Source organism: Plasmodium malariae, assembly GCF_900090045.1.
Source record: "Plasmodium malariae genome assembly, chromosome: 11".
In the NCBI taxonomy this organism is placed as follows: Eukaryota; Apicomplexa; class Aconoidasida; order Haemosporida; family Plasmodiidae; genus Plasmodium; species Plasmodium malariae.
In genome coordinates, this window is record NC_041785.1 from 787,731 (window position 1) to 800,484 (window position 12,754).

The 12,754-nt window shown below is 24.8% G+C and overlaps 2 protein-coding genes across 2 annotated transcripts; one reads left to right on the forward strand and one right to left on the reverse strand.

Annotated features, from left to right (window-relative positions):
* Window positions 1–1,216: 1,216 nt before the first annotated feature.
* Window positions 1,217–4,179, forward strand: PmUG01_11025200 (poly(A)-binding protein, putative; the record flags this gene model as incomplete). Its single annotated transcript, XM_029005897.1, has 9 exons — window positions 1,217–1,231; window positions 1,448–1,540; window positions 1,986–2,207; window positions 2,443–2,520; window positions 2,673–2,834; window positions 2,978–3,088; window positions 3,307–3,491; window positions 3,604–3,649; window positions 3,916–4,179. 9 exons carry the CDS (start codon window positions 1,217–1,219, stop codon window positions 4,177–4,179), a joined length of 1,176 nt encoding a protein of 391 aa, XP_028862441.1.
* A 1,762-nt stretch (window positions 4,180–5,941) lies between these two features.
* PmUG01_11025300 (falcilysin, putative) lies at window positions 5,942–9,418 on the reverse strand (the record flags this gene model as incomplete). Its single annotated transcript, XM_029005898.1, has 1 exon — window positions 5,942–9,418. The coding sequence occupies one exon, from the start codon at window positions 9,416–9,418 to the stop codon at window positions 5,942–5,944; it is 3,477 nt and encodes a 1,158-aa protein (XP_028862442.1).
* Window positions 9,419–12,754: the final 3,336 nt, after the last annotated feature.

Below are 12,754 nucleotides of genomic sequence, written 5' to 3' on the forward strand. Positions count from 1 at the left end.
TTTTAAGTTTCTTTCCACTTTTCATATTTTATTTTTCTTTCTATTTTTTCTTATTTTTATTTATCATATTTTAATTTATTTTTATTTTTACTTTTTATCATATATATATTTTTCACACATGCTTATTTTATATATATGATAGTGAAATTAATATAATTATTTTTCACGGATTTTACACGTTATCAGAATTTGGAGAAGGCAAAAAACGTAAACGCATATTTATATATATATATATATATATATATTAAAAAAAGAAATAAAAAAAAATGCTCTGTATTTTTAGCATAATTTCCTTGTATATTATAATAGATGTATATATTAAGATGAGTGCATATATATTTATTTAAAGGCATTATTCAAGGATCGAACTTTAAAAGTTTAAAATAAGGATAAAAAAGCGTAATAACACTAATTAAATACCCATTATATAATGTTATGTATATATTATATGTATATATGTATGTATACATGTATATATTATATGTTTATACATGTATGTATATATGTATATATTATATGTTTATATATGTACATATTACGTTTATGCATATAAATATATATTTCAAAAGAGCAGACTAAAAAAAAAAAAATATATAATTTTTTATTATTATGTGTTTACTATATCTTTAGGGAAATCTTTTTCTTTTTTTTTTTTTTATATAAGAACTGTTATTAAAATATAATAAAAAAGTACATTTTAAAAGTATTTTAATATTATTTCCTTGATTGATTTTTTTTCATATACATATTTATGTATATTAATTCACTGATGTATTCACGCAATCTCATATTTTCTGTAATCTGTTTTTCTTTTGAACTTCGTTTTTACATTTTTTCCTTTTTCTTATAAGAACTATTACGTAAAACTATATAGTGTAATTAACAAAAAAACAAAAGATGTGAGAATATGAATTCGTATAAATATTTCAGTAAAAATTAATAAACGAATGATATACATTTACACAATAATAGCGTTTCTTTTAAACACAGTGAATATTTATTCACAATAAAATAACAAAGCATTATATATATATATATATATATATATATATGCATATATACGTACATTTATGTATATGTACAACTTATGTTCCTTCTTGTACAAATTCTTTTAAGGCCATTCTACTTCATTTATTGATTAATTTGTTTATCCTTTTACAATTTTTTTACAATTTTTAAAGTTTCAACACATATTCTAAAAAAATAGAAGATTTTTATGTTAATGGATTTAGTAAATATAAAACAAAAAAAAAAAAAAAAAAAAAAGAAGAAGAAAAAAGTGTATTGCATTGTAGTTCATTCAGTAGAGATATATTACATTATAAAGTTGTGTAATATTCTCTTGTTAGTTTTATTTTGGTGCTAAATAGCTTGTTGTGAATTAAATTTTCAATGTCAACAGAGCTATTATATTTTAAATATACTTTTCCCATTGATTGCTTCATAGGACAACAAGATGGAATGGAACAAGAGTTTTCAGTCGAATAGTATATTTGTTTATAATTTTCCTAACGAATGGATGGAAAATGACATAAAAAAAGTAGGAAACATAAATGAATAGGGAATATATAACATACATATACATGTGCGAAAGGAGAATTATTCTGAAATATGTGCATGTGTATACATACATATGTACACACACACACACATATACACATATATATAAATACATATATATATATACACATATATATACACACATATATATATACACATATATATACCCACATATATACACACACATATATATACACACATATATATACACACACATATATATACACACACATATATATACACACATATATAAACACATATATATATATACACATATATGTACACACATATATATATACACATATATATACACACATATATATATACACACATATATATATACACACACATATATATACACACATATATATATACACACATATATATACACACACATGTGTGTGTTTATTTCTCTCATCTTGTAGAACTTTTTGATGTTCGGAACAATAAATAACATAATCATAGACAAAGATATAAACGTGTACGCATTTATACAATATAACGACAGTGAATCATCACAAAAAGCTATTGAAGTAATGAATGGAAAAGAAATAAATGGAAAAGTATTGAAAGTTACTTCGACAAAAATGGTGGACGAGTGCCTAGATATGAATTCAACAAAAATGGACTCACAACAAAAATCACAAGTAAGAAATAAAAATTATAGAAACGCGTGTAAGTACATGTATATATATATATATATATATATATATTTCTATGTATACTTACCGATAAAGTAAAATAGCTTGTTTAACTTAGTATTTTTATAAATTATTTCCTTTTTTTATCTCATGACACATTCCTCTTTTAAGTTCTCTAATACATACAATAAGAACACACATTATTTTATTTTATTTTTTTTTTTTTTTTTCTGTTCCTTAGTCAAGTAACGATAACAAAAAAACAACACTTTTTGTTTTTTATCTGCCTCCACACTGGAATGATCAGGATTTATTTGATGTAAAATAATATTAAATTTCTTTTTCATTATTGCTTTAAAAGTTAAAAAAATTGTGTACATATATGACTTCACATATGTATGTATATATGTAAACTTATCTGTACAAGTTTATCCACATTTATGTGTATATTTATGTTTCTCACTTTTAAAGAAATTCAAAACATTTGGAAATTTAGAGAGCGCTACTGTAGCAAAAAAAAATGATAAATCAAGTAAGGGATACGGTTTTGTTGTTTACACCGACCCACATAGTGCTGCACTAGCTATATCAAATATGAACAAGGTCGAAGTATACACAGGAAAAAGACTTAAGGTAGGAATTTCTCAAAAAAAAAAAAAGATAAAATAAAATTAATTAAGATAAGAAAAAATACAACAAAATAATGTACAACAGAAAAAAGAAGTATTTTTTGCAAATATGCCTTTCATGTAATAACACATTTGAACACTTTCTAGGTTTTGTTAAAATCTAATTCTAATGAAAACAACAAGAAAAAGATAAAACCCGGATGTACGATTTTCGTTTTTTATTTACCTAACGACTGGAGTGACAAAGATCTAAAGAGGGTAAGAACAGAGTAAATACGAAAAAGGAGAAGGAAACTTGTATGAAATAATTAATGTGAAAATTGTGGAGAATTTTATCATTTATTTAAGATGGCTATTAATTTTTCACTCTTTTATTTATGTAAAGGAATATGTTTATTTATTCTTTCGTGCTTATTTATTTGTTTATATACATGTGTAGTTCTAATTATTTGCATTATTTTCCGTATTTCTTGTAGCATTTTTCGCATTACGGAAATATATTAGGTGCAACGATAAAAAGGGAAACTAATGGAAAAAGTAGGGGTTATGGTTTCATTAACTTTGAAAATCAGCAAAGTGCAATTAATGCTGTAGCGGGTATGAATGGATTTAACGCAGGCAATAAATACTTGAAAGTTTCAATAAAAAAGGGGGAAGAACAGTAAGAATTAAACGTAACAAGAATAAATATCAGCTATATTAGAAATCAATACATGCTTATCATTTTTAATTTTAACATAATTTTTTTTTTTTTCTTTTTAAAAACTTTTTAGGTACTTGGCTCCTCAATATGTAAATATAGATAGAATGCCCAACAATGTAATATAAAAGAATGAATACTATAAGGACGATATTTTTTCGTTACTTCAATTATCAATTTGGATATAATATATATATGCATGCATGTATATACATATAAACGTAGATATATGTGGAAATATAATTCTAATTTTAGTTATTTGTTCAATTAATACATTTTTTCGAAATTTATTCTATGTATGCATTATGCATATATTAAAAATTTTCTTTTTTTTTTTTTAACATTTATTTTTATTATTATATTTTTTTTTTTTATTCCCTTTTAGTCGTATACTTCCCCGCCTCCTCCACCTCCACCTATTTCATGCCACGGAAACGATTCATCAAATTTCGCTAATAATGAAATGTATTCTATTCAAAATACGTTACCAAATAATCGATTCAATTCTCGTGTTTCTACTAACGAAATGCACCAGTCATTTATTAATAGCCAGTATGGGCATTTTCCTTATAATTTTTTTAAAAATAATGAACAAGGGGCTTACATGCAGAGATCTTATAATAAGAACTATAACATGGGGAAGACCTAAATTATTTTATTTAATTATAATTCAATATATATATGTATATATATTCATATAAATTAATTAAATTAAAATAACTTCAAGAATTGTACATGTGTATAATAATATACATATTACATATATACCCACATCTGTATATGCGCATGCCTGCTTGTGCACATCTACAAATGTATATATATATATATATATATATATGTACGTACATTTAATACACGTTCATTTAATTAACGAAAATCTTTCTGTGAAACAATGTAAAAATGTTTCTTGTAGACTTTTCATATTTTTGCTTATTCCTTATAACATATTTATGATAATATTATAAGGTTTTGAGATTCAAATATATTTATAGAATTTTTTTCTCTCCAAAAAAAAAAAAAAAAGAAGAAATATATATTGTATTACTTTTTAAATTAACGAAATGTTTATTTCAATGTTTTACGTTATAAGAAATAGCTTTTAATTTATTACTCTGTTATATATATATATGCATGATAACCTTTCAATTTTGTTTAAAAGAGAGAGAGAGAGAAAAAAAAAAAAAAGAAAAAAAAGAAGCTTAATTAAAATATATACAAAAATAATAATGAAAATAAAGCATTTTATGTATGAATTTATGTTAAATTATTTACTTTTATTTTTATGTTTGGTATATATATATATATATATACATATATAAATAAATGAACCCCATTATACGCCACTTTTTTTCTTTTTTTTTTTTTTAAATTATAAAATGTATGGCTAACTTTAAAACTAAATATAATGTAACTATAATTTTAATAATTTAAAGCTGATGACATGAATTATTGTGTGTTAAAATAAACTCATTCGTAAGTAGGAATAACTTTCGAGGAATCATTTCAACAGGTCCCTTTTCGAATTGATCATTCTCCATTATACATATTTAATACGCTTATACTCGCTAGCGAAACGATATCATATCTACATAAATGTAAACTTGCATATATAATAGTACCCAAACAAAATAAGAAAACAAATAAAAAGTAAAATATCTGTGTGCAAAAAATTTTTATCGTGCTGTGTTATCCCATTCTTTGTACCATTTCCCATAAGGGAAGAATAATAAGGATAAGGTATGAACACATTTTTCCCTTCTCTCTTGATAAATTAAAAAAGTTAAAAAATTTTAAGCTTTTGTATTCTAAAGGATAATAAATGACGCGTTCTTAAAAAAAAAAAAAAAAAAAAAACATATTGTTTCCTAAACAACCACATATTAAAAGCTATAATTCTATATGTCTATCTATATTTCCCTTTTTTCAAACCTTAGGAATAACAAATCGGGGAAAATATTCATATTGGTCCTCATGTCAATAATTGTTTTTCTTCTCTTTAAATGATGTAAAGTATAAGATGTAGGAGAAAACAAAAAGACGTGTGACTACTTAAAGATGCAGTATTTAACAATAATTTTTTTTCTTCCATACTTGGAATGAGAGTTTAATTTTTTTTTTTTTTTTTTTTTTCCTATTTTATTCATTCCTTTTTTCTATTGGAATAACATATTCTTATAAAAGACGAGTTAACATACATGATTTATGCCTATATATATATGATCATATAAAAACATATACATTTATATGTATATAGATACATACATACATAGATGCACATGCACATGTATACATACTTATGTGCAAACAGTAAACGATGCAGTTTTAATATTTAATATTTAAAAAGCTTAAAAATTTTTATATTATGGTAGTTCCTCCTCTTTATGTACATAGGTGGAAAGAGGACACTACTATTACTCAATAAGAATATTTTTAAATTCTTTATCTACATTATTCGTGTAATCGTTTGCCTTTTCCTTGCTTGTTATGATAACGATACTTTTTTCAAATTCTTTAACCTTTTTTTCTAACAAATCTGCAAATTTATAAAAGTCTTCTTTTTTTGTGTTCATAATTCTATTTCTAAATTCAATTCGATCTTGCTCAGATTCGTTCGATATAACCCTTAAAAAGGAGAGTTTGCTCAGTTCAACTCCTCTTCTTGGTCTGTCAATAGTACCGATAGCATTAATAATGTATCTGAGTAAATCATTTTTCGTCATAGTATCTGCCATTTTCCTTAACCCTTGAGCTGCCTCTCTAAATGTTTGTAAAGTCTTTTCTAAATTTGGATCTCTAGCAGATAAAAATACTACGACTCCATCATATTCAATATCTGCAAAAACACCATAAGCGCCATTGAGGCCTCTAACAGTTTCCCAAAGATACGAATTTTTTAGAGCTGCTACAATTACTGTAAAAGCAGGATCTAAATATTCTCCTTCATTAAACAAAACACCCGACATTGATACAGAATTCACAAACGTTGGTATGACAAAAAATTCTTTTTTCGATTGTTCCCCTTCCAGCACTTTGCTTTGTTTTATTTCATCATTCCATCCAGTACCTGTTATGTTATTACCGTTGTTGTTACTACTTCTAACACTCGCTTCATTTTCCTCAAAATACATCAAAAGATTTTTAAACGTTTCTTTGGACTTCACAAAAAGTTGATTTAAGTCTCCAGCATCAGATGTTACACTTATTATTAAATTACTCCTACTGAATATTTTTTTTCTCATTCTATTTAAAATCTGCTCAAAAGCTGGGAAATCTGTTTCTGCTAACTGTAACTGTTCTTGCAATTTTAAATAATTTTCGTATCCATATGTCACATTGTGTGCATAATATTTTGAATTGAGATGAGACTTCACATACTTCATTAATATGGAATACCCTTTTGAACTAAATGCTGTTTTCATTCCATTAATTTTTCTTTTTAATATCTCTATAATTTTTTTTTTATTCGAAAAATCGGATTCTTTTAATGCTTCTAGTACAATATCTAATGCTTCATTACATTTATGACTTAATACATGAATTTCGAAATTAAAATAAGCATGTGCGTTATATTTATCTGTAACATTTAAACGATCACTTGTAGAATATAATGCTACGTTCGACATCATATTCCCTATATTTTTCTCTCTTAAAATTACAAACTCTTCTGATGATCTTTTATTCGTTTTATTTTCAAGAATTAGAGATTTGAATAAATTTAAGTAGCTCAGTTCTTCTAGTGTTAAATTGTCTATAGAAAATATAAACTGCAGATATAAAATACCACTAGTAGGCATTTCATAAATTAGAATTGGTACTTTTGTTTCATCCACCTTTTGTATAGAACCCTCATTCATATGTACTTTTTTTTCTGTAGATAATTTGCTTAAAATGTACTTACTTTGGAAATAATTCATATTTTGCTTAAGGATGTCCTTACTAGACTTTGCATAATTATATTGCTGCATATTATTTTCTTCCTTAACCTCTGTGAAGTACACATTTACCGGAATTTCTAACGTTTTTTTATTTAAATCCGATATACTAATAATGGGAAATTTATCTAAATGTTCAGGTGATTCTACAGTATTTTTGTACTTGTTTAATTGTTCAAAATCATTTATTATTTCTTCCTTTTCCTTTTCTGTAAAATTTTCAATTCTTTTCTTTAAAGACTCCTTTTCCAATTTCTCTTGTTCATTTCCATAATGTTCATCTCCTTCAAGTAAAATAACAGCACGATGATCATTATTAATGAAATGCTTTTCAACTATATTTTCTAAATACTTAGGTTCATTTTTTATTTTATGCTTAACAACGTTTAGATGTTTTTCAAAATCAAACATTAGCATTGGATCTCTATTATAATTCAATCGTGCAGCCATTTCAAATATAAAATCGATACTTTTTGAAGTTTTTAAATTAGCTTCTTTCAACACAAATTCTATATTATTTATTGCTGCTTCTACAGCTGATTTATTGAATCCTTCTTGTACAACTTTTTTCAAAGCATCCAAAACAACGTTTTCTACTTCATAATGTACTTTATCTATACTTATATTTCTTTCATTCTTTTCCTTAATTCCTTTTAATCCTATGCTAAAAACATATTGAACAAGACTATCATTTAAACCCCTATCAACAACACTATTACCCAAACCGCATTCAATTAACGCTTTATATAATACACTCTCTGATGTATGGGTCAAAAGGTTATTTACTATTAACAAAGCATAATAATCAGTAGGGGATTCCAAACTTAAATCTACATCAGAACTTTTACTTTTCTTTGGGTTTAATAACCAGGAAATAGAAACTAAATTTTCTTTTTCCTCCGAATGATCAGCAAATTTCTTCTTAACATAAAAAGGACCTTTTTTATAATCTTGATATTTTACATCCTCAACAGCATCATCTCTATATTTGGTCAAGTCAAGTTGACTCAAATAATTGTCCACAAAATTTAGAAGTTCGGTTGGATTGTTTTTGCTAAAAAAAAATACCTTAATTTTCTTAGGGTTGTAATTTTTGTAATAAAACTCTTTAAATTCTTCATAGGTTAAATTTGGAATTTCCTTAGGATCTCCACCACTAATATTTGAATGCACATTATCTGGAAATATATACTTCATAATTTCGTAATACAAATCTTGTAAGGGATTGCTAAATGATCCTTTCATTTCATTATACACTATGCCATTAAAAGAAACCTTATAATCTTTTATTTTTGGAACATCTAAATTTTTTTCCTCTTCCTTCAATTTCTCTACTTCGTATGTCCATCCCTCTGTTTGAAATATAAATTTATTCTCAAGTACATTTGGTTGAAACACACTATCCATATATATACTCATTATGTTGAAAAAATCTCTATTGTTCATTGATCCAGCCATATATATAGTTCTATCATTAAAAGTATAAGCATTTAAATGTGTGTTTAAGGTCCCTTTTTCTAATAACCCCATAGAATCTTTATAGTTGAAATTTTTAGAACCGGATAAAACTGTATGTTCTAATATATGTGGAATTCCTTTACCTGAATGTGTCAACGTTTTAACATAAAAAGCAAATGATTGATCAACATCTAAAGGATCATTTGAACCTAATGCTATCACTTGCGTTTTTGCCTTCTTATGCTCATACACTGTATATGTCATATTAAATTTATCATTGTATCTTTTTTCAACAATATCGTAACTTTTATGTTCCGGGCATTTTTCCTGAATCCAATCTGGTGTTTTATTCATAATGGCTGTAAATGAATATAAGTTTGTCGTATTTATGGAGTAAATAAAACTGTTGGTAAATAGGTTATATTTTCTTTTATCCACTCTGCAAAAAATGCCATTGACACAATTGGTGATAATGTTTATATATCCCAAAACTTTCATTAATTTCATTTATTACGTACGTATAAATAAATAAGGTAAAATTTTTTTTTTTTTTTTAATTTTGTTTTTAAATTTAAAAACAAATTATATGACAAAGATATTTGTTTTTTTTTTATATTTATTTTATTCAAGCTATGATATTCTTTTTTTGAAGTAAATACCAAAACGATTCGTGCAAAAAAAATTGATGTACTAATCAGTGTTCGTGTTTTAGGTGTACCAACAAATAATTGTTTAAGTTAAGGTTATTTCGTAAGGGGTACATAAATATATATATATACGCATACTCATTGAGCACTTTTCTTAGTGGTACCCCTTTATATATACATTATTTATTTTGTTTTTTTTTGTACGTTAATTAAAAAAAGTTTCAAATGTTTAACCTTATTTTATTTTTATTTTTTGTCCTATTCTCTTGAATAAAAAAATTTCGTTTCACCTTTATTTACTTTATTCCATTTATTGATTAAATTTCACTTAATATAATTTTACCCCTATTTTTAATTGAAAAATTTTTTTTTTTTACTAAGTGCATGTTATATTTTAGCATTAATGGGATCAATATTTTTTAGCTTTCTGCACGCCCGTTGCTTTAATATAGTCGAATACACATATTTCTTTGCTCAATATAATTAAAGAAATATAAACATATTTGGTCATTTACAAAAATATTAAAACTTACTTGTTTTTAGAAGTATGTAAATACACGCAAGTTTATGAGTACATTTGGTACATGTAAATATTAAAGCTTTTTTGCCTCAGATGCATGTTTAAATATAAAAGTGTATTTATATATAAAAATGTGTATACACATAAAAACGTTCATAAAATTGTAGATGCATTAACATGTGTAAATACTTAGAGAATTGTATAAACCCTTGACCATGTAAACAAGTGAATGCTTAAACTCGCGGGCATATGAATATGTGTACATATAATCATTTGCACATATAAACACTTGCACATATAAACACTTGCACATATAAACACTTGCACATATAAACACTTGCACATGTAAACACTTGCACATGTAAACACCTGCACATGTAAACACCTGTACATGTAAACACTTGCACATGTAAACACTTGCACATGTAAACACATGCCCATGTAAACACTTGCACATGTAAACACTTGCACATGTAAACACTTGCACATGTAAACACTTGCACATGTAAACACTTGCACTTAAACACTTGCACATGTAAACACTTGCACACGTAAACACTTGCACATGTAAACACATGCCCATGTAAACGCTTGCACATGTGAACACTTGCACATGTATATAGTACACCTGCATATATAAGCGCCTTCAAACATACGAACCCCAGTGAAGGTAGAAATACTTAATAACGTAAAGGAAAATGTTTATAAGTGAATAATACTCCCTCTATTCGTTTGCACATACATATATATATAGAATTATTTTTTTTTTCTTAATTCTCACATAAGCATAAAAGGGAATATTTTTAAATAGTTCTGTTCCATATTATGTTCCTGAGCACATTAAGTAATTTAAAAAAGGGGTAACAATAATTTAAATGAGTAGTACTACACAAAAAAATATAGCTATTAACAAATAAAAGCAAGAAAAATGCATACATGGTAGATAAAATAATTTTTCACCTATATCCCCAAAAATGCATAATCGTTTATCATTATGTATATATGCAATTTAAAGTACATCGTTTATTTCATTGTATGGCAAAATTATTATTTGTTTTTTTTTTTTAAAATTGATACATTTCCATATACGAAAAAAATTTCCGCATATTTTAAAAAAGATCCAATATCTGCATCTCAACCAACATTATAAGTATTAATTGTTATTTAATCATATATTCATATATAAACATTCGCGATATTACTATTTTACCATTTGAATGTTTTTTAAATACTAAAAAGTAATTATACGTAATCGTAAAAAAAAAAAAAAAAAGAATAAAAATATTATTTTTCAATAATGAAAAAGTACAATGATAAAAAAATAATTACTTCCAAAAAAAAAAAGAAAATAAGCATATATGTGTAGATGCGAATAAATTACAAAACTTTAGTACTTTAAATTTTTGTATATTCTAGCATGTTTTTTCCATACACATTATTCCACTGTTTTATTATTTCCCTAATTAAATATCCTAGATTTTGCTCTTTTATTTAAATTTTCATAGGTACGAATTGATATAGTAACCATATGGTTTCACCAATTACATTTCATATTTCATCAAACTTTTAGTCCGAAAAATGTATATGTGGAATTGTAATTTTAAAATATTTTTTCTTTTATTTCATTAAACTCATCAAAGATATTTTTATGTGTATATATATGTACCTATATAAAAACTTACACAAATGTATATATACAGATGCGTGCTTACTCGAGTTTTCAAATTCAGCACATACCTTATTACATTAGAATACAAAATATATGTTATATAAGTTATATAATTTATTAAATGAATATCAAACGTATAAGGGGAAAAATACTACATTAGTTTTTCACAATTACATGTGATATTGTATACTATAAAAAAAAATATACACTTCTGAAGTCCTTAGAAAAACAACTATAATAAAATATAACGGGGTAACATAAAAAATAATTTATACTAGTTCCTTTTTACTTTTAACGTTTCTATTCATTTGCGTCAAAGTGTATATATATATATATGTATGTGTGTATGTAGTACTGTACACGTGTAATATTATAAATATGTGTATATATACGTGCGTACATTCGTTTCTATATTGAAATCTATGTATTTTTATTACCCATATGCGCAATTATACAAGTGTATTTCACATTTTAAAAATAAAAACTTGTTATAATTAGACAAAATATAAAAATTATTTACTTGAAAAAAAAAAAAAATTAATCACGTAAAAATAATTTAACACATAATTTTTAATAAAATACAAAGCCCAACGTTTTTTATTATTATCTTTTAAAATATATATTTTTTCCAGTTAAAGTATGAACAAAGAAAGAGGGCTTTTTAAATTATTTCCATAAATGTGCTAATAAATTTACTATTATATTTATTTATCTGTTAATTTATTTATTATTGCACATTTTTGCTTTAATTTCGAGGGGCTTACTATATTCATATGAGTGTAGCTAACGGATAAGGAAAATCGCTATTTCAAGGAATTTTTAAAAAAATAGCGCACTTACGGGGAACTTAAATAATAATCTTATAATTTTATTTAAGTTCGCACAAATATCTATTATATATGTACACTTTATGTATAATTATTATATATAAATATATATATATATGTAGAATAATAAGTATATATTCATAAATATATCCCTATAATTATAAATATATA